This window comes from Lissotriton vulgaris, chromosome 9, assembly GCF_964263255.1.
Source record: "Lissotriton vulgaris chromosome 9, aLisVul1.2, whole genome shotgun sequence".
Taxonomy (NCBI): domain Eukaryota; kingdom Metazoa; phylum Chordata; class Amphibia; order Caudata; family Salamandridae; genus Lissotriton; species Lissotriton vulgaris.
This window is the reverse complement of record NC_141697.1, coordinates 1,239,614,598-1,239,640,815: the sequence shown is the minus strand read 5'-3', so window position 1 is coordinate 1,239,640,815 and position 26,218 is coordinate 1,239,614,598. Positions and strand designations below refer to the sequence as shown.

The 26,218-nt window shown below is 44.9% G+C and overlaps 1 protein-coding gene across 2 annotated transcripts in view; it reads left to right on the top strand.

Annotated features, from left to right (window-relative positions):
* Window positions 1–22,322, top strand: part of PPP4R2 (protein phosphatase 4 regulatory subunit 2) — a 110,975-nt gene extending 88,653 nt beyond the window's left edge. Inside the window, exons 6-9 of one of the 2 annotated variants that reach the window (XM_086939401.1) lie at window positions 7,018–7,092; window positions 8,138–8,281; window positions 16,589–16,872; window positions 20,054–22,322. In XM_086939401.1, the coding sequence (XP_086795527.1) occupies window positions 7,018–7,092; window positions 8,138–8,281; window positions 16,589–16,872; window positions 20,054–20,367 (817 nt within the window). In that variant the 3' untranslated portion in view covers window positions 20,368–22,322. The remainder of the gene's footprint in view (window positions 1–7,017; window positions 7,093–8,137; window positions 8,282–16,588; window positions 16,873–20,053) is intronic. The other variant, XM_086939402.1, reaches the window with a different exon arrangement.
* Window positions 22,323–26,218: the final 3,896 nt, after the last annotated feature.

Here is a 26,218-nt window from a genome sequence, read left to right as displayed (position 1 = left end):
CCCACACAGACTAAGAGCTAGTACCTGCCAATGCTAGAAAGTGTCATGGCACAAGGGAAAGAAGCCTTCAGGGAGCCGGCAGTCACCCCAAGGACTGAAAAGAAGTACAAACATTCATCCAAGGGCCCAGCCTATATCCAGGGCATATTCTCAGCAGACTCAATAATTGCTGCCACAGCAAGGAAGAGGGCTAATGTGTCTACTACCTCAGGACCACCTCCAGACAAGGAGAGCAAGAGGATGGACTTAGTAGGGAGAAGAATTGAAAGGAATGCTGCGATGCACTGGCGAATGGCCAATTCCAACGCACTACTAAACGGGCATCAGTACCAAATCATGGAGGAACTGGGCAAGTTGATAAAGAATATGCCTCAGGAATTCAGAGACAGAGCTGAAAACCTAGTCGAAGAGGGGAAGAATGTGGCAAACTCTTGCATCAAGACAGCTCTGGACGGAGCGGACACCTCCAGTAGGCTCATGATGATGGGCATCACTGAAAGAAGACAAGCCTGGCTCAGGGTGTCGGGCTTCAAGCCAGAGGTACAACACAGCATACTGAACACCCCGTTCAACAGACAGACCTTGTTCGGGCCCCCAGTAGACCAAGCTCAGCCAACTAAAGAAGGACAATGAAACAGCAAGGTCCATGGGGGCATTGCAGTTCAGAGGGTCCAAAGTGGCACTCCATCACGAAGGCCCAACGGCAGGGGTGGGAACCAGCCAGGAACATCGCACCAGGCGTTCCAACAATCCCACCAGACGGAGAACCAAACACAGCTAGGCCAACAAAAGCAGTCATGGCAATACCAGCAGAGGGGCCAGCCCTTTCGCGGGAGAGGCAATGGACGGGGCCAGAATAGGAGGGGAGGTCAGCAACCCCCTACCAAGTGACTTGATCAGGCAACATGTGCCCACCCAAATCAGAACTCCCAGGGTGAGGCACAAGAACAGCACGCAGGGGTCAGGCGCACTAAGTACCTGCGGGCATATGAGACCAGTGGGAGGAAGACTAAAACATTTTCTTCCACTCCTGGAAGTAATAACTTCGGACAAATGGGTTCTAAACATCATGCAGTTCGGATACTACATAGAACTGGAAAAGACACCAACAAGCGGAAAGCCAAAAAGGAGGCAACTAGCAAAGAAAGAGCTGCAGCTACTCAAAAAGGAAGTGGGAGAGCTCCTGCAAAAACAAGCCATAGAACCAGTACCTTACAGAGAAAGGAACAGAAGGGTGTATTCTACGTACTTCCTGGTGCCAAAGGTAGACGAAACAATGAGACCCATCCTGGACCTAAGGTTCTTAAACAAATTCATAAGAACGCAAAAGTTCAAAATGACATCCCTGCAAGAGGTGCTCCCTCAATTGCAAAAAGGAGACTTCATGGTAACCATAGACCTAAAGGATGCCTACCTGCAGATACCAATGAACAGAAGTCACAAACATCTGCTTAGATTCACCATAGGGGAACACCCCTATCAGTTCACAACCCTAGCGTTCGGTCTTAAGTCTAGCAACAGTCGCAGCACACCTAAGAAGGGAGGGGATACACGTATACCCTTACCTGGATGACTGGCTGATAAAAGCAAGGAGCATGCACAGAGAGTGACAAGAACACTGATGGACCTGGGATTCTCCATACACTGGGGAAATCCTCAATGGAACCAGAACAAATAAAGATCTTCCTGGGAGCTCAGATCGACACCATACAGACCAGGGTGTTCCCAAGCGAGAAGAGGTCAGTTGCACTGGTGAAGGAGACGAAACTCTACCAGAGGGGGCAAGCTCTGACAGTGAGACCAGCGAGCAAGATCATGGGCATGATATCATGCATTCACCTAGTGCCAAATGTGCGGCTGCACATTAGACCCTTGCAGGAGTGGTTACAAGGGCAATGGTCACAAGCAACAGGGCGTTGGGAGGATCTAGTGGTTGTAACGCATGCAGTGCAGAAAGAAATGGCATGGTGGAACATGGAGAACCTGACAAGGGGAAAGCCTCTAACGCCGCCAACGGTGACATCACCACAGATGCATCCCAGAAGGGATGGGGAGCTCTAATGGAGAAACTCAAAGTGAGGGGTCTGTAGACACCAGCAGATGTGATAAAGCACATACATTTCCTGGAGTTGAAGACCGTTTTCCTTGCTATAAAAGCCTTTCAGACAAAACTGTACAACCAGAGGGTGTTGATCCAGACGGACAACACTACAGCGATGTTCTACATCAACAAGCAGGGTGGAACACAATCTGCCACTCTCTCGAAGCTGGCGCAGGAGATATGGACTTGGGCCATCCCTCTCAACATAGACCTGCTAGCCATTCATCTGCCAGGAAAGGACAACGTAGAAGCAGATTGGCTCAGCAGACAGACATCGGCAACCCACGAATGGGAGCTCAATTCACAGGAGACAAAGAGGCTGTTCGACAGGTGGGGGACACCGTCGGTGGACTTATTTGCAACACGCCAAAATTTCATAACACCGAAGCCTTGCATCCAGGCGGCCCGGGGAGGGGTCCCTGGGGAATGCCCTATGGATAGACTGGTCGAGGACATTTGCTTACGCTTTTCCCCCGATACCACTGATTCACAAGGTCCTCAGCAAATGCAGAGCGAGCAACATGACACTGATACTGGTCGCACCACAGTGGGCCAGGCAGACATGGTATTCGCAGATCATGGAGATGGCACAGAGCGCACCCCACAGATTCGGATGGAGGAAGGACCTGCTCTCCTTGCAAAACGGGCAGGTGCTACATCCTGAGCCTGGTAGCGTGGCTCCTGAGGACATAGAATTTGCGCATCTGAAACTACCAGCGAGCACCCTGAGGGTACTTCGGGAGGCACGGAGGCCCAGCACGCGAAAGTGCTATGTATCAAAATGGAAGAGATTCACTCTATGGTGCAGGCAAGAGAAGCTGCACAATAAGATGCAAAGAGACTCAACGGTACTTAGATACCTCACGCACCTACTAGACAAGAAACTAAGCTCATCCTCCTTGAGAGTTCACTTAGCAGCAATTGTCGCTTACACAAGAGGGGAGACGTGTAAGAGTTTCTTCACCTCACAAGTGGTTAAAAGATTCCTAGAAGGAGCAAAGAGGATTGCGCCTCCAAAGAGGGTGCCACCACCTGCATGGAACCTTAACCTGGTACTAACAGAACTGATGAAACATCCTTTCGAACCAATTCACAAAGCATCCCTAGAGAGGCTAACCATGAAAACAGCTTTCCTGGTAGCAATCACCTCGCTGCGCAGGGTAAGCGAACTGCAGGCATTAACGTTACAGGAACCCTACATCCAAATTCACAATGATAGGGTGGTAATGAGAACAGACCCACACTTCATGCCGAAGGTGGTGTCAGGGTTCCACATGAATCAAACTATACAAATACCAAGTTTCTTCCAGAAACCGACCACAAGCACTGAACGAGCTCTTCACACCCTAGATGCCAGAAGGGCTGACATGCACTACATTGAAAGGACAAAGGATCACAGGAAAACAAAGCAATTCTTTGGTTCCTACGCAAAGAGCTTCATGGGAAAATCAGTAACTAAAGGAACAATTGCGAGATGGATCGCGCAGACGATACAATTCTGTCACAAACAGGCAGGGGAAGAACTGGCAGGGGGGACACAGGCCCACTCTACCAGGAAAAAGAGAGCCAACACACCCATTCAGGACATATGCCTGGCGGCAACATGGGCTTCAGTGCACACGTTCACGAAGCACTACTGCGTGGATATACAGATGAACAAGGAAGCACAAGTCGGACAAAAGGTGCTTCAACACATATTCAATAACCAACGCTCAACTTCCACCAGCCGCCACAAAAATCAGAAACCGCTACGAAGTCTATGCTGAGCATAGTGAATCAAGAAAGATTCACGCTGCAAAACGAATAGTTTCTTACCTGTCGGTGTAGTTTTGCAGCTTGAAGATCTTTCTGGATTCACTAGCGAACCCACCCACCTCTGCCAGAAAGATGAGGCTGGAGAGAAAGGGGGTTGAAAACATGGACAACTACTTGAACAAAACAAACCTTGAAGGTTAAAGCGGTGAATGACTTACTAGAACATTGCCATTACTTCGGTAACAGAACAAACACGAGAAAAAAGAATCCGATAATGGCGCCCAAGAGTGGGTGCTTCCGCAGGAAGCGTGCCGACGTCACCGGAAATACACCAAAAGGTGGGACGTCAACGCCCACCTGGGCTACAAAAAAAATACAAAAACAAAGAAAAGACTACGATTCCGGACCCAACCACAAGACCGCGGAATAATTCACAGCATAGTGAATCCAGAAATATCTATAAGCTGCAAAACTACACAGACAGGTAAGAAACTATTAGTTACTAATCCTCATCGACCTCTCAGCTGCATTTGATACTGTCCACCACCCCACCCTTCTCAACACTCTAAAAGATTGGTTTGGCTTGAAAGGAATTGTATTCAAATGGTTTTCCTCATTCCTTCAAAATAGATCAAAGCAAATCAAGCTCATCCACTTCCTCTCTAATCCTCAACCTGTATCACTCTGCGTCCCTCAAGGATCCATCCTCTCCCCAACCCTATTCAATCTGTTCATGGAACCACTCACCCTCATCCTCAAACAAGCTAATATCAGTTACCACCTTTATGGTGATGACACCCAATTATACTACAAGATCAAATCCCACAAAGACATTCTTCACCTCAATGATACCCTAACTAGAGTTCAAGCCTGGTTCCATCTGAACCATCTCAAACTGAAGCAGAAAAAAACTGAGATCATCCTTTTCTCCCCGAAAAACAATTTCTTTCCCATCCAACTCTGGATCAATGACATCAAAGCTCTTAACTGCTCACTCTCCACCTCTAATTCCGTCAAATCCCTAGGCATCAGTATCAACCAGAACCTAAATCTCATCCCCCACATTAAAAATGCAGCAAAAGGTGCTTTTTTCACCCTTCTCCTTCTAAAGAAAATAAAACCATTTACTCCAGCAGACGATTTCAAGCTTGTTGTCCAATCGCTTGTCCTTTCCAGGATTGACTATGGCAACGCCACTTTGTCCGGCACCTCTAAAATCCATCTTGCACCGATTAAATCTGTCCTCAATCTAGCTGCGAGACTCATCTCTGACTGTAAAAAATTTGACATCTCCCTTGTCCTCAAATCTCAATTGGCTCCCAATAGAAGGAAGATCCACCTACAAGATCGCCTGCATCACTCACAAAGTTCTTCATCAAAACACCCCTTCTTACCTTACAACAAAACTACAAAAAGCAGGTTGCTTCAGGTCCCTGAGGAGCACAAACTGCCTTGTCCTGATCCCTCCCAGACTTCTATGTCCAGACCCAATCCCGTGCGTTCTCTGGTAACGCTCCCACAATTTGGAACTCTCTCCCCAAGGATCTTCGCTGCAACCCCTCTTACCCTCTCTACAAAAAAGAACTCAAAGTACTTCTTCTCAACAAATATTGGGATATCTAATGTTACTGACTCTGAACATGTTCACTCCTCTCTTCTCTTGTCCACTCCTCTAACCACCCCCTCTCAATCCCTTCATATTCTCACTCCCCCTTCTCTAACCACTTCTCTCTCCTAATTTTCAATACTCATTTTCCCCTAATTTTATCTGTTTCTTTGCCCCCTTAGCTCTGCTGAATGCAATATAATTTTGTAAATTTTGTTTTTCACACTATAAGTTTATCTCAATATGTACACCTTCCATGTAAAGCGCTCTGATACTCTTGGGTCCAGCAGCGCTTTATAAAACCTTTGAAATAAATAAACATCACACAAGCCTCAGAACGCTGTACAACAGGCTGAATGCATATACAGTTTAATACGAGAAAATCTACTAGGGAAAACAAAGAAAAACATTCGGATAGGCGGAGAGTTTTGAAACTACACAGCGCTATGTATGCTACTCATGCAAAAGCTACATTTGTGTGTCTCATTTTGGATTAGCGGCGAGCAGCCTACGGCCCTGGCGGCTGCGGCGAGCAGCCTACGGCCCTGGCGGCTGCGGCGAGCAGCCTATGGCCCTGGCGGCTGCGGCGAGCAGCCTACGGCCCTGGCAGCCACGGCGAGCAGCCTAGGACCATGGCGGCCGCGGCGAGCTGCCTGCAGCCCTGGAGGCCACTCTATGTAGCTTACTGCTGTAGCTTTCAGTTTTAGAAATTGATGCCGGGCTTTTTACATTTGAGTGCTGAACCAAATTCATGCATTGCTCTCTGGGGGCTTACTAGCTTTGTTCTCTCATTGCCTTTCAGCCTGAGATTGATATATTTTATATAGTGTGCAAATGCAATAGGCTTCTTGACGCTGAGTCTGCAACGTTGTGTGATTGAAGATCAAGGACCTTCCATTTACAGCCTGAAAGTCCTAAAGCTAATCAAGTGTTTGAGAAAATAACCAAGTTTTAATGTGCTTCCTAAAGCTGGATAAACCAAGCTGACCACTGAGCTGGTCAGGCAGATTATTCCAGAGTTGTGAGGTAATTTAGATGAAGCTCCTGCCACCCAAATTCTTTCTTCTGACATGGACTTTAACAATTTTAGAATGTGCTGATCACAAGGTTCTTCTTATCAAGAGATTTCTTTTTTCCTTCAGTTATGCTGGACCGTCCCTTTACAGGGTCTTGGGTCTAATTCATTAGGCCTTAAACACTCCTCTTCCTCGCCAGGAGCCAATGGAGCTCTGATAAAGCCTCCAAAACTGGCTTAAATGTAGGATTTTTTTGTAGTTGAACTGCCGCATTCTGTAGGCATTGAAGTTTCTTTAAAGAATGCATACGTTAAGTGCATTACAGTGGTCCAACCAAGGCAAACTTTGCTCATGGTATATCACAGGACAGACTGGGACTTCATTTCAAGAAGGTTGTGTTCTTTGTAGCTTCTCTTGATACCGAATTATAATTGTTTTCTCTTGTTCACATAATTCAGGCATGTAAAGTGGATAGCAGGAAGACATCTAAATTTCTCCTTTACTAGCCTCTGTAAAAGTTCTTGAATCTTTTCTTTCAGGAAAACCAATTCCAACAGCTTGAACAGGATGAACGGGGTTATGTTTCCAGGAAACTCTCCGAGCTACACTGACAGGTATGTTTTGTTGAACCAAAGATCTGAACAGATGTGAATCTGAACTCTGAGCATCCCCTGCCCAGCTTGGAGAGGGCTGCAGAGCAGTCACTGTTGGTCTTACCTAGCCAGACATCTAGTTATACTGCACTAGTTAGGATGTCTTGAGGACTGTGCTTCATTATTAGCTTGTTTTACTTCTTTCGCCCACTTTTTTCATGAGTCCTGTTTCTTATGTTAAGCTTGAGGATCAGGCTACCTCTGAATACAAAAAAGTGAAGGATGGAATGCCTAAATGAATGTCAGCCACTGTAATTACTGGCGACAGCATCCCTGTCAATCTTTGCCCTCCGTGCCACCTCAGACAAGAACCAGCCATTTGCAAATTGGACCTCGTCTTGCTCCAATAGGAAAGTCCAGCATGAACTGCCAGGCCAGGTCGCCTCTTAACCAGAACACAACCAGGAGCTGGTCAGTACAGGTTTGCATACAGCAGTCCTCTCTAGAATGTCAGTGTGTGAAAAATGAGTTGGAATGATACCCAGAGTAAATACCGGTGGATAAAACTATTTGCAAGCATTCCACCTTCCACCTTTCGGGTTTTTGTCAAGACCCTATCTAGCGATCTTCTTCTCTGGTAGCATGTGGCTTCCAAAGGTAGAGGTTGTACTTTTTCCGTTTCTGTTTTCTAAACCTGATTCTTATGTTGGCTTCATTGCGTGTACAAAATATATTGCTTCGATGTCATACTCTTCCATTTTTTCTTTTTCTAATGTCAGTGATGGCATCGAAGTTGCGCCTCCCGAGTTGAATATGTTGAGGGTTCACCATTGGCTAGAGCTTCTAGAGAACGGATTGAACTCTGATCAAGAACTCCGCTCACTAGCTGAGATCTTGGGTTGACTACCCTGGTGCCGGACCCACTTATCACACCACCTTAATAGAAGCTTCTGCTTTTTAGGCCTTTGCCTGCTTATAGCACCTTGCTGCATGAGGAATGCTTGTTTATTGCTCATTTAATCGTTCAATGTATGTTTTTGCATCTTCATTTTTTTTATCCTCCTAGGTCGAATATAAATGGTCCTGGAACGCCAAGACCCCTGAATCGACCAAAGCTTTCGCTTTCAACACCCATGACTACAAATGGTTTACCTGACAGCTCTGAAAACAAGGACTCAAACTTGCAACAAACTGAAGACAAATCCCACAGGTCTATCTTTTTGTTTAATTTTATGCTCGCAGTGCTTATCATGTGTGCTGAAATTGTTTCAAATTTTATAGTTATTAAATGTACATTTATAACATGTTGCAAAACAGTTTTTAACTCCGTAACATTCTAGCAGACTGGCTTAATTTCATAGCATCCTAGAAATATCTGCAATTTGCACCCTTGAATCACACACACCTCAGTGCACTGAATTAACCAATCACAATATATTTTAATGGGAGCCTGCCGGAGTCAGTTGACCAGTGAAAATGTTTTAAAAAGGCAGTAGAAGGCATGTTTTGCTTGGACTGCTTCATAAACGAAAACCGTTCTGCCCTGTAACCGCATAAGCAATTCTCAAGCCCTTTTGAAAGTTGGAAGGAGGACAGAAACTTATTGGCAGAAGATGGGGGGGTTTTGCAAGCACCCATTCTCTGGCCCTTTTCTTTGTAGCGCTTGCAGTCTTCCTTGCTGTTCCTTTAAGAACTTTTTGATGTGACACAGAGTGCCTAATTGACACCTGCATCCTAAAGCACTGGTTGGATTTTGGATCACCAGGGGCAACCAGAAGAGGCAAAATGAGACTAAATCTTCTTGGAGACACTGGCTCCAACCAGTGTCAGCGGGCACTTCCTCCCTCATGCAGAATGGGATCTCTGATAAGGGAGCGTAGGGATGCCCTGGACGGAAACAGTATTAAGGCGAGACACCCACCCTTGTGTTCCTTTTCATAAAATGAGCTTGTCCTGTGACTCAAATTGTAATCTATGCATCTGAGATTTGGGATTCTTAAAACCACACTGGGAGACATCTCTATATTAATGAGTTTTCTTAATCAACCCAATAAAACTCATCCTAGGATATTTTCCTTAATTCACTTAAAGAAATTCCTATGTTATTACCTGAATAGAAATTGTATTCAGGAATTCAGCATACAAAGGCTCTAATTCCTTGAATTTGAGTGGCTCTTTGAAAGGGTGGCCGTTTCCATTGAATATCTTCTTTTGAGTGTGGGATTTCACCACTCTTGTTTATAGATCAAACCGGGCATTGTTTAGAGTGTGACTGACCCGATACGCCTTCATAAACCTGGTCGATATCTCGCCTCTTTATTACTAGTGCTATATCGCTTATAGCTATAGTAATACGTCCGACAGCGGATGAGCAATATTTTGCCTCTTTATTGAGTGCATTATCACTTATAGCTATCGTAGAACGCCAGACATGATATCAACCTTGTTTTGGCAGAGTATTTAGTCTGCCATTATCTAATGTCCACACATTTTTTTTTAAACCATCTCATAAAGAAAAATGTTTTTATAGTTGGAGAGCAGTATGATAAGAATGTTATAACTTTTTGCACTTAAACTTTGCTGAAAAGCCCAATTTACTATACCATAACAGAAGCTAATTTGATGGCTAAGCTGTGCCTTCTCTGAAAAAGTACAAACGTTTACTACAGGGATTATTCCAGCAAAATGGGGATAACCCGACCTCAGAATTTGGTGGAGGGCATAGTACATTTGAGGTGTCCCTCAAATCCTTCATATTTTGTTGAGATAATAGGTGTAGTAACTCACTGGAAACACAATCGCCCTCAGTGACCTAAAACCATTTTGTGCTCAGATGCCCTTTGTTGACAATTCTGAGGAAACCGTGCCTTGATGCAGAGCTCCACTTCAGCACCCAGACACTAGGATTGTGAAATCTTGGAATTTATTGTAAAGAAGCTTGAGGACTGCCATCAGCGCATACGGTGGTTCCTGAAGAGTCCCTCCAAATGCCAGCCGCGTCTCTTGAAGCAGGCATTCTTTGGGCACTTAAGCTCCTGGTGTTCTCGACTATATCAAGGCAGTGCTTTAAGTGGTGGGACCTAAAGTTTAGTCAGCTCGCAGACAGACTATTGAATATATCCACAGGCTGAATCTCACAGCTGCGTAGTTATGATTCTACCTTTTGCGTCTTTATTCTACAAGACATTTTGTGACTTTTTATCTCAGTAATGCATGTTTTTTCCTGAAAAATGAGTGCTGGTGGGCCCACCTGCGTTCACCGTTTGAAATTGAGCACTGCCTCAAGGACACTTAAGTATAGATGCAAAACTGCCTAAGGCATGACGATTAATAGAAGTGGACCCCACTCTGGCAACAAGACTCCCCACTGTACATGCCATGTCACTGTGACTTCATAGGCGTGTCAGGAAAGAAGAGGTTTTCAGATAGATTGGCTAGCATTTTTCGCTTAGAAGTTCATGCTGTGAAGGATTTTGCAGGAGATTGTCAGTCGAGCTTAACAAGAGCCTACACTGGCCATTGAATCTTTACTTTTAAAGCATGAATAATTTATTTTTAACATCAATAAATTAGCTTCGGGTCCTACCTTGATGAATTCAGACGCTGCTTCTGCTTCTTGTTTGGGCGCCATCTTCAGATTCTTACTTTCCACCACTCGGTATTGATACATGGACAGGAGCTCCGGTTCTATGGAGACGGGAAGACATTTTTTCTTGATGGGGGGGAAAAAAAATTATGAAAAGAAGGTAAAGAACAGCACCAACAACTGACGCAGAGGGAAGCCACTGAAGAACAATGGCCGGTGTTTTTTGTCCCTTTTTCCTCGAAGGACACACGTGGGGCACTGACCAGGTGGTTCGAAGAATAAGTGGGGGTGGAGCACAACCCTTTCAGTTTCTGCCTGAAGTGCCACCACAAATTTACCAAGAAAGAACAACACAAACTCTGCGACCCCCTTACTGCCAAGAGACCACCAAGTGGAGACCTGTGGAGCCTGCGCAGAGTCCCAGCCTAAGACTCTAAAATCAAGACCGAAACAGAGATGGGTTCACGGCGCCATGGCACAGTGTCAGCGACTATATCCATACAACCGCTCCCTAGTGACCAGGAGGCCTAGGCTTGTACCAAATTGGTAAAAGCAGAATTATCCGACTTGGAGGAGACCATTGAGGCTGAAACTGCAAGATACCCACACAGGACAGAAGCGCCAGGTAACAACACTACCACCACGGTGCCAAAACTAGGATAACCGAGTTAAAACACTCCAAATACACCTCATTGCTGAAAGCCTCGGCTGCCATGGGGAAAAAGACTGACGAAGGAGCCTTACTGTTCCAAACATAAGTTCACCAATGACGGCATACCCTCTAAACAAATCTCGACGCTGATTCATCAGCGCCGAAAAAGGGGACCTCTGCCATCAAATCCGAACAAAAAGCCCTCCATGCTGAAAGGAAAAAGGAGACTCTAGGCCGAAATGAAGGTGCTGCTTCAAAGGAAACAAGAGTTTGAGGTGACCCTGAAGGGATATAGAATACATAGTCTGGTGAAACACCAGGCAGAACCAGAGCAAGATCTGGAAACTGGGGCCACCACTAGCATTGGAACCGGCGGAAGGACAGGAGGAGGAAGTAAACGTCTATACTAAGGGTGACAAACCACCAGACCGAACGTATGCGCCTCGAGATGGTGGGTAAGAAGAGTGAGATGGCAGTGGAAACACAATGGCGCAAAGCCAATTCCAACGTGCTTCTAAACCGATATGGACACCAGCAGTGGGATGAATTTGAAGATCTGGTACAACACTTACCAGATCAATACAAAAACTGTGTTATTGCAGAGGGGAAAATATTGCAGACTGCTGTGAAATTAGCTTTGGGTGCACTTGGAACAGGTATTCCCCTGAGAAGGCCTGTGTGGCTGAGGGTGTCTGGGTTTGAACCTGTGGTTTAAGAGGCTTTGATCAATATGCCTTTCATCAGGGACGTGCTTTTTGGAAGCTCGGTGGATGAAGGCCAAAAAGGCATGAAAATGGACAAAGATGGCAAAAGCAATGGGTTGCTGCAATTCAAGGGAAGGTTCAGCGGAACGCCATCAAAATGATCAGTCAACGGGGAGCCCAGTCAACGCTTCGACATCCTCCCATCATTAGTGGCCGAACATCAACGCTGGGGACGGCGCCACAATGGCTCTATCCACGCTTGCAACACAGCCCTTTGGAGGAAAGCGAGGGGAAGAGCATCGCACCCAGACGGGCAGGGTCCTCAAGCAAGTAACTCTGAAATAAGGATCCCACACATGTGACACGGGGGGCTCCAGCAAGTGGAAGCTAAACCTATTCTGTTGTGGATATTGCATCGTAGTTCTAAAATTGCCTTAAAAAATAAAACCATGAACAAGACCTCCAAGAACTGGAACGCCTCCGAGAAGGTCCATGATGTGTTGCAAAAACATGCAATAAAATGAGTTCTAGCAAATAAAGGACAAGGGGTTAGTTCTGTTTATGTCCTGGTGCCAAAACCAGACACCAGCCTAACACCCATCCCAGTACATCAATACAAAAAAATTCAAGATGAGAATTTGATGAAAGGTCAAACCTTGTGTGCAGAAAGGAGGATTCATGGCAACCACAGACCATGAGGATGCACACCTGCATATACCCTCATGAACTAAAAATATAATGTCAATCAGGTTCATGGCAGACGGCTTACACTACAGCACAAGGTGCTGCCATTCAACATAAAGTCTGCACCAAGAGAATTCATAAAGTACCTCACTGCAGTAGTAGAACCCCTGAGGAAAGGAGTACACGTATACCCAAAACTAGACGACTGGCTACTGGAGGCAGGATCATTCAAAAGATGTCCGGAGAACACAACGACCACAATTCAAACCTACACAACTGAGGGTTCACCATAAACTAATACAAATCAGCACCAGTGTAGCAAAAGGCAACCAATCTTTTTAGGGGCATGATTAGACTCCTTACAAAGGTTTTTCCTACTCCGAGAAGGATCGGCTTACTAACCGTGCAGATGCACCTCTACTAAAAGCGGAGAGCTCTGATGGTGAGAAGGCTGTTGGGCTTTGTAGCTTCCTGAATTCCCATCATTCCAAATGTGAGATTCCAAGTGAGACTAATTCAGGAATGGCTTCAAAGACCTTAGTCTCAAGGGACTGTGTTGGGAAGAGCTACAGGTTGTAACAGAAAAAGTACCCAGTGATGGAGCAGTCAGAACATCAGAATGTGCAGACCTTTTCAGAACCCAACTCCCTCCCGATCATGATGGATGCCTCACACTCCGGCTTTGGACCACATATGACGGGCTGAAGGTCAGGAACACGTGGAGCCCAGGAGACTAGATAAAACATATAAACGTACTGGAACTCAAGACAGTTTTCCAGGCAATGAGAGCATTCCAAACTCAAGTCACAGGGAAGATATTACTGTGGAAAACGGGCAACACAACAGCCATGTTCTACCTCAACTAATGGGGAGGTACAGGATCACACGAGCTGTCCTCTCTGGCACAGGATATATCGGCATGGGTCATCCAGAAGAATTCCATTACAGTACACGTGCCGGGTGTACAGAACATATAGGGAGACAGGAAAGTGCCTCTCACAAGTGGGAGCTAAAACGGGAAGTATTGGGCATGATATTCACAAAGTGGGAGACACCGAAAATAGCCCTTTTTGCAACACGAGTACTCAAATCGCCAAAGCTTTGCAGCCAGATTCCCAAACCTCGAAACGCAGGGGACTGCCCTGTCAATATCCTGGTCAGACATTTGCAAATGCCTTTCTAACTATTCCCCTGGTACAACGTGGGATAGAGCAGCTCAAACAATGACATTAATTCCAATCTCCCGGCAGCGGGCAAGTCAAACCTTATACTCAAAGGTGATAGAACTGGAGCAAGGCAGGAGGTCAACCCTACAGGCACCACAAGACCTAACCACAGGGGGAACAAGTGCTACACCAGGAACCACACGCACTCAACCTGGCTGCACGGCTCCTGTGGAGTTAACATTTGAGGGGCCTTGGAGGTGTTGCTAGAGGCCAGAAGACCGTCCACAAAGTGGTGCTATACGGAAAAATGTAAGATGTTTAAACATTGGCATGCCAAAGCAGCACCTGATTGTGACTGGACACATCACGCAACAATCTTAGACCATCTCACCAACCTCCTCGATGAGGGACTGTCATGCACTTTATTCAAGGTACGCCTAGCGGCTGTTGTGGCACACTCCAGAGGAGTAATAGGCAGAGGTTTCTTTCAAACACCAATTATCAAAAGATTCCTAGGAGGGGCAAAAAGGAATACACCACCAAGATCAGCCCCTAGACCTGCGTGGAACTTGAATGTTGTACTTGGGCGGCACATGAAACCTTAAGAGCCAATGCACCGCATAGAACTCAGGATCTGATCACTGGAAGCGCCCTTTCTAGGAGCTCTCACCTCACTTAGCCCGGTCAGCCAATTACAAGCACTCACTGTACAAGAGCCTATTCTCCAAATCCAGACAGACGAGGAGGTGATGCTCACGAGTCGCCATTGTACGCTAAAAGTGGTCTCTGCTATCCATGTCAGCCAAAGTGTGCTCCTGCCCGCTTTCAAACAAAATCCAGAGCAAAAAGGACTCCTCATACTCTAGATGTACGAAAAGAAATGCCATGCAACCAAAGGGGAGAATCTATAAGAGAGGTCTAGAGCCCATACATATGTAAGGCAGCCACATGGCCTCTACGCAAACCTCCAAGAAACACTATTGTGTAGACATTCAAGCCAACAGAGAAGCCCAGGTGGGACCGAGTCCCCTAAAACATCTGTTCGAAAACATTCTCACCATAACCCAGCCTCACAAAACAAGATGGAAAAACAGCTGCTAAGTCAAAGCACCGCTTACAGTTCCAGAAATGAACTACATGGTTACTTACCAGGAGGAGTCCTTTTGCAGCTTGAAGAGTTTCTGGATTCATATGTGACCCCCCCCCCCCCCCCCCCACCCCCAGAGATGAGAGTTTAGACATGAGGGTGGTGGGAGGGTGGGGAGGGGCTGTAACCTGACGATAATGACCAAGGTGGGACCAGGAGCCAAACTGCTCGACATAGAAATGAACAACAAAAAAACGCACACACAAAGACTGCATTCAGAACTCAACCACAAGATGGTGGAATAATGCACTGCGTGGGAATCCTGAAACTTTTCAACCTGCAAAACTGCTCTTACTGGTAACCACTTCTTTCCATCTCATCAGATCACCTGGACCTTAAGTGGCTTGGGGAGTAAGAATGCATGCCCCTCTTCAAAAGTAAACTTTGGCCCGGTGTCCACAGGCCCTTTTTGTGGTTCCTGTAGGGCAGCCGCAGACATCTCTTCCACTTTAAAAAACGGGGGGATCTGCCCCATGGACTGCTAATTACCTCACATAATGGATTAATCATGACCTATTCTGTGACACAATTGATATCATCCCTCCAATATCTAAAGTGGAATAATTTGATAACACGCTTATGCATGGCAGGGCGGGACTTATAGTTACTTGAGAACTGCTGCATTTAAGTGGTTTGGTTAGCTGAAAACGGTATGTTTAAATTAGCATTTTCACCTATTTATGTCCCTTTTAACCTTTGGTTTTATCATTGTGTGTGTATAATAAAATGTATAAAATAATGTGTGCGCTTTGGGTCTGCCCTCTTCTGTCATTGATATGTAGGAGCGTCATTTACACTTGACTTCTACCCAAGACGGCGTCTCTGTGTTTTCATTTTTTCCTTATTCATTTTTGATGGGAGTGGGGGGGGCAAGACATATTCTGCTCAACCGCTGCCTCTAAACTGGGTGACCGTCATGGAATGGCGTATCATTGGTTTTTTTCATTCTAGAATGGCCAAGATCTTGCTTCTAAATAATACCATTCCAAGATGGCCATCTGCAACTATGTTCAATTATATTTAGTATTACCTACATATGGTGGCGATGCCATGATCGCTTCGTGGTGTTTCCTACTTTTATTCTCTTAATGAATGCTGCACATGTTGAGTGTGTGTTTTTTGCGGCTGTGATACTGGTAAATCTAGAAAATAGTCGGTCGATGTATGAATGGGTATGTGTGGGAGGATGGGTGACCGGGTGCATGTATGATGTCTTAGTGAATACCTAAACCCATAAGTGACTGAAGAGGCACTTTAATTTATGACCCATGCCTATTGGCATTGCCGATACCTATTTTGAGTACTAATTTTTTTTTGTCAAACCTATTATAGTGCAAAAGGTTTACTTGCAGTTGGCTGTTTTTAAAGAGACAAACTGATGACTGCCTCAGCTAAACATGTTCTCTATATTCGATCATTTTAAAAAATGAAGATCTTGGAAATGTGTCTCTGGAATGGATATAGGCAGGGATATTCTTTGAGATTTCAAGGTTATACGTGATGAATTAGGATTGCAGTTTCCATTTCCCTGTTAAAATTGTGCACTTTTTTTCCTAACTTGGACTATTCTTTCCCCAGTAGTGACTTGTTAACATCTGAAACAAGCAGCCCTCAAGCAAGCCCCATCAAAAACAAGCACTCCGAAGAAGACCCGGTGGAGGCCGAGGGACATGAAGTCAAAAGACTTAAATTTGATCAGGAGGAGGACGATGAGGATGACGAGGACGAGGACCATGAGGCTGCCAGCCCGCCTTCCGGTGGCGAGGCTTCTTCTGAAATGGCAGAAGAGGCGGCGCCGTCTAGAAGTCCAGAAAAAGATAATGAAATCAGCTGCACAAGATCGAGCAGTGACGAAGATGAAGGTCTGTACAGCTTGATAAATTTAAGTATTGGGCATTGTTTAGTGTACCGTTTAGTCTCTGCAATTGGTACTGTTGGCTTTTCATTTCTGAAAGCGACTTCAGACCGAGCCTCAGGCTGGTAACCACTGATTAGAGTGTCCCTATGTGTAAAGATAGTGTGAGAACAGCTCATCTCGTTTCCTTATATTTTCAATTACAGTCTGCAACAGCCGTTGCAATTTCAGTTCTGCCAGTGTCTTTCTATGTCAAACTTCTTTCATTACATTAAGAACTTTTCTTTGTGTAGCATGCAACACATCAAAATATTGTGCTTCCATTCAAACAGTAATTGCATTCTGTTAAGTTTGAACTGAATAATATTGTGTGTTTTTCTATTTACTCCTATCATTCTTTGGGCCAGATTATATGCAACTCATGAAGTCTGACCAGTTTGTGAACTGTCAAAAGTGCAAACCAATAACACATTTTTGGACATACCTCAAATTGGGAAATCGAAAAGGAGAAGATTTGAAACGGAGTATCAGTCTAACTTTCCCTGCTGCATCATGTCAGTGTGTACACCAAACTCCCTTGGTGGGCAGAAGACTCATTACATGTTTAGTAACTTCCAGCTCACCCACTCCAAAGTTCTTTCCCAGCCTCACTCTTAAGTGTAGCTAGGAGACCCAAATATGCGATGATGCATGGGGGAAGACACCACTTTTTTTCATGGTTTTTATCTGAGTAATTTGATTTATGGCTGACTATAGCTTCATGTTTAGAACTCCAACCTGAACTGGAAATATCTAGTGAGTGAGGCCTTCAGAAATTCTTAATCAAAAGTTGTCTCGGTCATTGACGATGATGATGGTGGTGAAATATAGTGGGGATAAGTAAGATGACCAAGGGTGGGTCAGTGAACATGTCTAAGGCACCTGCTATGTTTTTCTTGAGTAGTTCACTCAACTCAAAGAATCCTTTTTCACAGCTCAATTTTAGGCCCTAGCTTGGCTTTTCAGTATGGTTACAGGTTCATAGAAGCAACTAATTACCAGTTTGAAGAATCTTTTCCCAGTGTCTTGCTGCAACCTGTCCGGCTCTCATTGAGACAATCGAGACTGGCAGCGTCTCCAGTTAGGGTTCTGCTGTTGATTGAGCTCATCGTACAGACGAACCACTGCATGGTCTCCTTGGACTGTTGCTAGTTCGTTCGAATCTCTGCTAATATCTGAATCAAATTGTTTTTGTTCAATTCTGGTCTGACTTAACTGTCTTCCTTTCAGTGATATAATGGGCATTGCTTTCCCTAGGACTCTGAAGAGGGATTGGGTGTAGCTACTGTTCCAGTTGACTCTTCTTTGCCAATGGTTGATGCTTGCTTGGACCTGTAGCCCAGTTGGAAGAGATCCATCCCTGTTCATGAATCAGAAAGCCTTGAAATGCCAAATTGTGTTTGCTTAGAAGAGCGGTTTAATACTCTGGCTGGAGTGTTTACGCTCTTCCCTCCTGTTCTTATTTGAGGGCCTCTTCTGCTTGTTTCTTCTGATGCAGACATTGCAGGATGTAACTTTCAGATGTAGATTAACACTAGGTTTCTAAGTTTTCCAATAGATGTTTTGTCCCGCTGAGGCAAGCCATTTTACTCCTGTGCTTTTCTTGCTGATTTACTTGTTGTGTTGCGTCTGTGTTTCTCTGCCTTTCTCGCTCCTGTCTAAAGACCATTCCAATCTCTCCCGAGTGCCCTCTCATTTGCCCCTCTGTCTTATGACTAGTTCTTTTTCCCTCTCTGGCTACACCCCATGTTCTTTCGACCTCTTCAAGTCTGCCTCGAATGGCATTTGGCTGAGCAGTTGTGATAGCCCATCTTGTATTAGAAGAGTTAGCCAGTCGTTGTCTCTGGGAGCATTGACGGTCGTTAGGGGGAAGAGAAGTTATTTTGATTACCAATAAATTGCCATTGCTTGTTCCACTGCTGTCACTGATCTGGTTAGTCCCCCACCATGTGAAGTTAGATGTCTCGTCGGATTGGTGCAGTTGAAATTGGAGAATGAAGGGTGCCTATCGGATGTGAGCTCTGCCCTCTAGGGAACCCTGAAAGCTGAGACTCCAAATTCAGAGACCTTCAACTATTTGGGGTTTGAATATGATTTTTTGTTTGACTAGCTAAGTTTTGAATTGTTGGCGCTTAGTGACTTGCAACTAATGTAAGTCCGCATCAGTGTTGGGTTGACCTAGTTCCTGTGAGCAGCATTTATTCCTTGGAAAGGCTTGCTATTGATGGCTGTTCATAAAACATAAACCAACTATCTGATCATTGCTCCCTAAATTCTGCTTTAAATGCTTAATGTTCCTCACATCACAAGAATCCAAACAATCCCGGATTTCTTCTGTTCAGTTTGTTCTGTCCGAAGCCCGTCACTACCTACGGTGGTCCTCGTGTGGGCAAACGGCAATGGAAGGTTTTGAGAGCTTTGTTTGGGAAGTTTTGCCCCAGTGAATGATCATGTACTTGGAGCCGAGGCAGCATTTGTGGACTTTCAGTGGCACCTTGTGCTGAATGTGATCTGTAAGGAGGGATCGTGGCCCGCGCCTCATGCTTTGTGCAACACTCATGTCTTTGGCTTTCTCCAGTTGGGTCAGGAAGTGTTGCCAGATCTTAGGCACTGATGGAGTTTCATGATTATTAGGCTTATCCTGTGAATTCAAGGAAAGGAATGTGGGTGTAGGCACAGGTTGTTCACTGCTGCAAGCCTCCTACAGCCTTGCGTCTCCAGACTCTCAGCCTATTGTACGTGCTTGGTAGGTTTGTGCGTCTCGCACAGACCGATCCATGAAGTGAGCTTAGCATAGGTGGCAGTTTAGACAGAACCATGCCAGAGTGCTGGATGGTGATATGTTACTAATGGTCTGCTTCAAATCTTATTTCGTTATGCTTTGCTTAAGGGCTATGGCCTTCTGTACCGGGAGGACACTCCATTATGTTCAAGGAAAGGGAATCTGGGGGCATAAAATATAGTCTCGCACTTCAGGAGGTGTATTGTTACAGCAACCAAAAGGTGTAATCCTTCAGGTGTTCGAGAGCCAGTAAAAATTGAAAATGTATTCATCTAAGCTGACTCGGTGGTGGTCTGAGCTATTTGGTTGGTGCTGTTCCAAACCCTGGTTTTGCTTAATTTTTCATTCCGTTTCATTTTCCCCCCAGAATCTTACATGACCTCAACAGACGTTACCCCTGACACCAGTGACCAGGACAAAGATTCAAATGATCTTGTCTCCGTGAGTGAAGAAACATGCGAGGAGAATGAGATGGAGGAATCTGATCAGTCTGAAGCGAAGAAAGATGTACATTCGACCAACTCAGACGACCCAGCATTGACCGTTAGCACAGCTAGCGAGTGCACCGGAACTGAAGAACTTGTTGCCTTCGCTAGCGAAGCTTCTGACGTTCCGCCGGAGTCTATGGAAAACAGCGACGATGCTTCAGAGGTCGCGGAAGAACCTATGGAACAAGACTAGCCCGTTTAAATACCTTTCCATGCAGTATTTTCCATATGACTCTGGTTTTACACTGTATAAATTTTGTATGTAATAAAGTGGACCTTTAGTTTTACAAGAGAAAAGCAGGTTGTAAAATAAACAAAATAAAAACCTGACTGAGCCTTACCTGATGAGAACTGTGAACCTATCCTGCTCCAGGTCTGCTCCAGTCCTGCTTACCGCTGAAACTCCAGTCTCTTCAAATCAGTGGTCTGTGTATAGATTTTTTTTTAATTTAGAAAAAACGTTTTTAAACTGGAAGGTTATTATTAAAACTTTTTGGAAATGATCACATTTAATGTTTTTATGCGATGTGTGTGTCTTGCTTCTGGCTGCTATGGAAGCAAGTTTCATTTTCTGGTCCTAGTTTCTGCATTCGACATGTGAGCAGCCGGGTTTGTTTCTCGGTCTCCACATTGCATCATCCATTTGTATTCTACCAAATCTCAGTTTCATAATTACCATGTATGTACCTTCACCCTGATCTAAAAATGTCTATTTTTCTGGTTCTATGAAATATGAACTGGCATATTTCCACTTAAAAGTGGTCTAATCTTCTCCTGTTGCATGTGACGTCAAACTTTCCATTTGTTGGTGGATACCCTAAAATCTTGTGAAACCCAATGGAGCCAAAATTTGTTTCAGTAGTAGGTTAAACACATTCCAAGGAAACTTACCCAAATGCTAACCTTTTTGTACACACTGCTTAGGTGCCTGCACCCAAAGGTTTCCCTTTATTTCCGAGTGCGTACTTTGCGTTGAAAATGGCGTATTCCAAGCACTTGCTTGAATTTTTCTACGATGAATACTTGGAAACTTTCGTACCTCTCTGCATATTTGGGAGGGGACCTGCCTCTTCACAAGCTTTACACATCATTGAAAAGACTGACTGGCGCACCGTTATTTATACAGTTTGCAATTACCCCTGCACTGAAGAGTTAATATTACCGTGGATATGTACCAGAACTTTTGACGGTGCATCACCATAACTTAAGTGGAATTTTGAAGTGAAGTACATTTTCTTTTTATTTTATTTTTAGGGCAGCTGGTAACTTTTTCAGACCCAACACAAGCACAAATACAGCTCTTAAGGTTATGCTTTCCAATATTAAAACTCAAATTCTGCAGTCCTTAATACACAATTACTGGCTGCCAAATTTATACCAGGTTCTTGAATTTTTTTTATAATTCGAGTTTATACATTTCTGTAAAGTAGATTTTGTAGCTTGTTAAGAGTGCTCACTTCACCAGTAAATCAATATGTAATTTGTGTGTACGTGGATGTCTGGGCTTTCAGAACAGTATTCATATGAAGCAATAAATATTCACTCTACAATATCACAGATTTTTATTAAAAGATTACATCAAACGTTGCCCCCTTTCTTGAAAGTTTAATTTCACATACCTGAAGTTTAAAATGAGGTTGTAGCTTTTTACTGAGGTTGTAGCTTTTTACTTTTAATTGGTTATGTCTCTATACTTTTTGAGAACGTAAACATTTTAGTTTTCTTAGGAAATACTTGATAAAATGAGCCCAGGTTGCGCGGTGTTCTTCTTTCGACTGTCCCCTATGTCCAGCTTGAAATGGGCAGCTAATGTGTTCAGGGAGAAGTTTCCATTACTTAGGAAGATTGATCGTCCTTGAACAGAAGGAATATTTAAAATTCAATATTACAAAGCGGTCACTATTTAGCTTTACATACACTGACACTGCAAATATGTATCGTAAGAGGAAAAAAATATATGTATGAAGTAGGAAATCTGTTAAAATTCAATTGGGAACCTAGGGCGTTTCAATATTGTTTTCGTTTTGGAAGTCGTTTGCCAATGAGAACAAATTAAACCTTTTCTTTTAATTTTCAGAAGCTGGCTCCTTCGGAATGTATGAGTTATTTGTGAATTACTGTCAATAAACCCATTCTTTTTGCACCTTTGATTTTTGTTGTTGATGTAGCAGCTACACACGTGCGAGCTGTGGTTTCCAGTGCTTCCATGGGTTTGTGGGAGGTCCTGCCGCATGTGGGCATTGGTTGAATCTCTCGATGGATCCCAGCTTTAAGCTGCCAGACCTAATGATCTTGCTGTTTTGTGCTGCGGCTCACTTGACCCTCCGCTGCTGCTGACTGCTGGAGCCTTTTCAGTAAGCCCTGGCACAGCGGCTGATTTAAAAGGATCTTGTAAGTGACACCTGGCAGACATTGCTCCGTGCAGCAGATGCAAATATCCTTTCTGATACAGTATGTATTTACGTAGAAGTTTTTGATTGGTGTTGGTGTAAAGATGTCAATGCATAAATACTCACTAGCTTCCCTCAGACTTGCTCTCCACAGTGAAACGCCTGTTACCTGTTTGATTGATCTTGCTCCCCTGAAACTGTGCTATTTTCCGGTCTTTAAATGTTGACATTTCCAGGTCTAAAGCTCCAATCCCTGACCAGTGTGGGTTTTGGTCACCAATTTTCTTTCTACCCAATCCTTATTTTCACTGGATATTCTAAATTGGTGGAGGGATTTTCAAGGTGGCCATAAAAATTAGTGTTCTCTTACCTGGGAGTGAAGTTATTGAAACACTGCTGGACTCCTCTCCTCCTTTGCAACTGACTTGGTCAAATCGCATGTATCAAATACAGAAGCTTTATGATCGGTTTTGTGCACCCCATATCCCCATCAGCAAATGGGGTGACTTCAGTGGAGCCTTCTGGAAGAGACTAATGCTGCTGAGAGGTTTCACAGGGCAGGGTTCAAAAGTGCCCAGGCTGGTATGCAGGAAAGATGGTGACCTCCATCCGAACCTGCCTAGTGGAGCTGCAGCCAAACAAACCAAGAAAAGCCTTAAAGTTATTTCTCTGGACTGTGACTGGCGCGATGCATGAGCATCACCGCACCAATGTGGACGTTTGTTTGAAGCATCTCCTAAAATAACAGGAAATCTGAAGAGCAATCCGAACAGATGCTGCACTGGGAAAGCCCTCTGAGGTTCTCCTGCTCTTCAGTCTATCAGAATGGAGTCTTTTCGCCTTGGGAAGAGGTGTCTCAACCTCTCTGTGGAACATTGTATGATGCAGGCAGCCTTGCGCTGCATCCCTGCACTATAAACTTTATACTCATTTGTCCAATTCATAAGACTTGGGCACAGGACTACACGAGCAGTCTGCTGGCGCAGATGCACATAGATGGACTTCCTGCACTTTGTCTGGAGGAACTTAACTCCTCCTAAAATTGTGGTCTTTCCTTAGTAGATTTTAGTTTGCAGTTGTTTTTTTGTAGTTTGGATCCTCTGCCTTTTCCTCCCTACAGATTTTGTGGACTTTTCTTCTCTCTGTGAGCTGTGACCAGCTGCAGGAATAATGGCTGTTTCCACCTGTTCCTCATCATCGATTGGGCACGTCTACCCTCGCTGTGATGAGATGCATCTGCCTGGTTCTTGAGGACGGTCTTCCTACCTTCTAAAGTCCAGCTGGAGCCTGGCACGGACACCATAGAGATACAGGTACTACTACCCTGCCCTTCCATAGGTGTCTGATCGCAGCTGATGCACGTCTGTGTACCCGTTTTTTAGAGGGATGCTAAAAAAACTTTTTTCCTGGTCCAGTTCGATACACCTGAATTTGACTTTGTTAATTGTAGTCAGTCTTTTAACAGATGTTCTCCCCCCCCTTCTTTAACTGTTCCCTGTCTCACTTGCTGCTGAACACTTGTTTTGCCTCCCAAATACCCTTTCTCAATCCTCTACTTAAAAGCGTCCTCCCAGGACCCCCTGCTTCGGGAGTAGGACACCGTTAAGGGTTACTTCTCTATGGGGTCTGTTGGTGCCATGGGTGTCTGTTGGTTTCTCCCTTCACATACCATCCAAGAAAGCTCTCCTTTTATGTTTGCTGATCCGTGTCGCCCCAGCTTTTTTTAAATATTTTTGGTGGCGTATGAATGTGTCTTACATTGGTTCAACCTTTGGCAACCCTGGGTCAACCGATTGGCTCTTTTTCATCCCTGTTGGAGTTGGGCAGCTGCGTCTTCCCAGGCTTGTACCACTGTCACTGCTGGGTGGACTCTATAAAGCTGCTTGAGCTTGCACTCTGTCATTCCTGGGCGAACGTGTGGGGGCCCGTGTGACCTTTGGTGATGGGTGCCTTCCATTGGCTTCACTTCCTTCATGTCGTCGGTGCACATTCCCGCCATGGAAAAGTTTCTCATTCATTGTGCGGTGTCTCACACTTCTCAATAGAAACTACCCTCGCTACAATCGTGCTACTTTCAAAACCTCTCCACCCTCATCTCATTGCATGTTTCCTTCCCTCCGTTACCTGCTCCCACTCCTACTTATTTACCCTCCAGCTTTTGCCTCTTTGACTCTTGCTCTGACACATTCAAAACCTGCTATTTCCCACTTTACACCCTGCCACGTCTTTCTTGTTTCTTCACCTCATCCAACTTCTGCCATGTTTTAATCATTCCAGCCGGCACTCGCGCTCCATTCCCCTTAGCCTCATTTCTGTTGCCCACCATCATCCCAAGCCATCTCTAAACCTGCTCTGCTTTCACATTGCTCATCAAATCTACCTTCTCTCTTCACATGCCTCTTATAAAGTCCAACACATGAGTCTGAAGTGTCAAGCACCTTCTTCCATCCTCTCAATTTCTCCTTTCATGGTCTTCCATTTCTCTAATCCCCCCTCATCCCATCCTCTTGATACTTTCTTTCCGATAGATACTTTTAACTGCAGATTTTTCACCTTTTGAATCTCTCTAGGCACCAGACTGGATCTGGAAAATGTCTGCAATAGTTCCTGTGTGACTGAACGTGCCTCCGTCAGTCCCCGTCTCTTCTCCCGCACATGTTGACGCAAAGCAACGTATGAATGCCATCATTTGTGCCATAGTCAGTACCTCTACCTCTGTGCCTTTCGAAGTGGCTCTAGAGCGCACCGCCTACTGATCTTGGTCTTGCAGCAAAGATTGTTTCTTCTAGGTAAATCATTTTTAGCATTGTGCAGTGATGTCTCCCCCTTTAAATTGACAGGCTTCCAGCCATGCTGTGCCTGCTGGCAGCAGATGTGTATTACAGATTAGGCAGATGTCTGTCTTAGCACCAAACATGAGTTCATGTCCTGAAAGGAAAGAGCTGTTGCATCCCAAAGCTGCCACACAGCAGGAACCCTAATTCTACATCACTAAGCACAAAGAGCTGGGCTGGTTCCAATCCCTCGTCTGCTAGGTCAAAGGTGAAGTCTAGGTGTGAGGCGAAAAACCTTAAACCAAGGTTCTTCGATATTGACACTCATGTCTTGTAGATTGTTCCAGAGACCAGACTCTGGCTTCTCTTACCACCTGATGCTGAACTTGGAACTGTTGCATCTCAGTTACCTGGGTCTTTGTTCCCCCGCAACAGGTTGAAGGCTTTAAAGAGGCCATGCTTCAAAATTCACTTATTCCTGCACCATCTGGCTTGACCTTTGGTTCACAGTTGAACTACAGCTGGCAAGCTCTTTTCCATTGATGACCTCATGGATGAATCCAGACCACTGCTCCTCTGGTGTAAGCCTACACGCCCACCCCTACACTGCAGGCTCCCCATCAGTGTTTTTCTCCGGCAGATCCAGTTTTAGCCCCAGATTCTGGCTTTTCCTTAGCTAGCATTCACCATGTGTCACACTACACAATCATGGCAGCACAACCACAGCTGAGTGTGGAGACTATTGCCGATGGATACGTCTACATGCTGAAGTTTCATCTGTTGAATATTGGCAGACTGAATTCCATAACTTTCATAGCTCTTCTGCGCCAGTAAGGTGGCACTTCACTCCGTTTTGGCGCCAGAAGCAACACACTTGGTA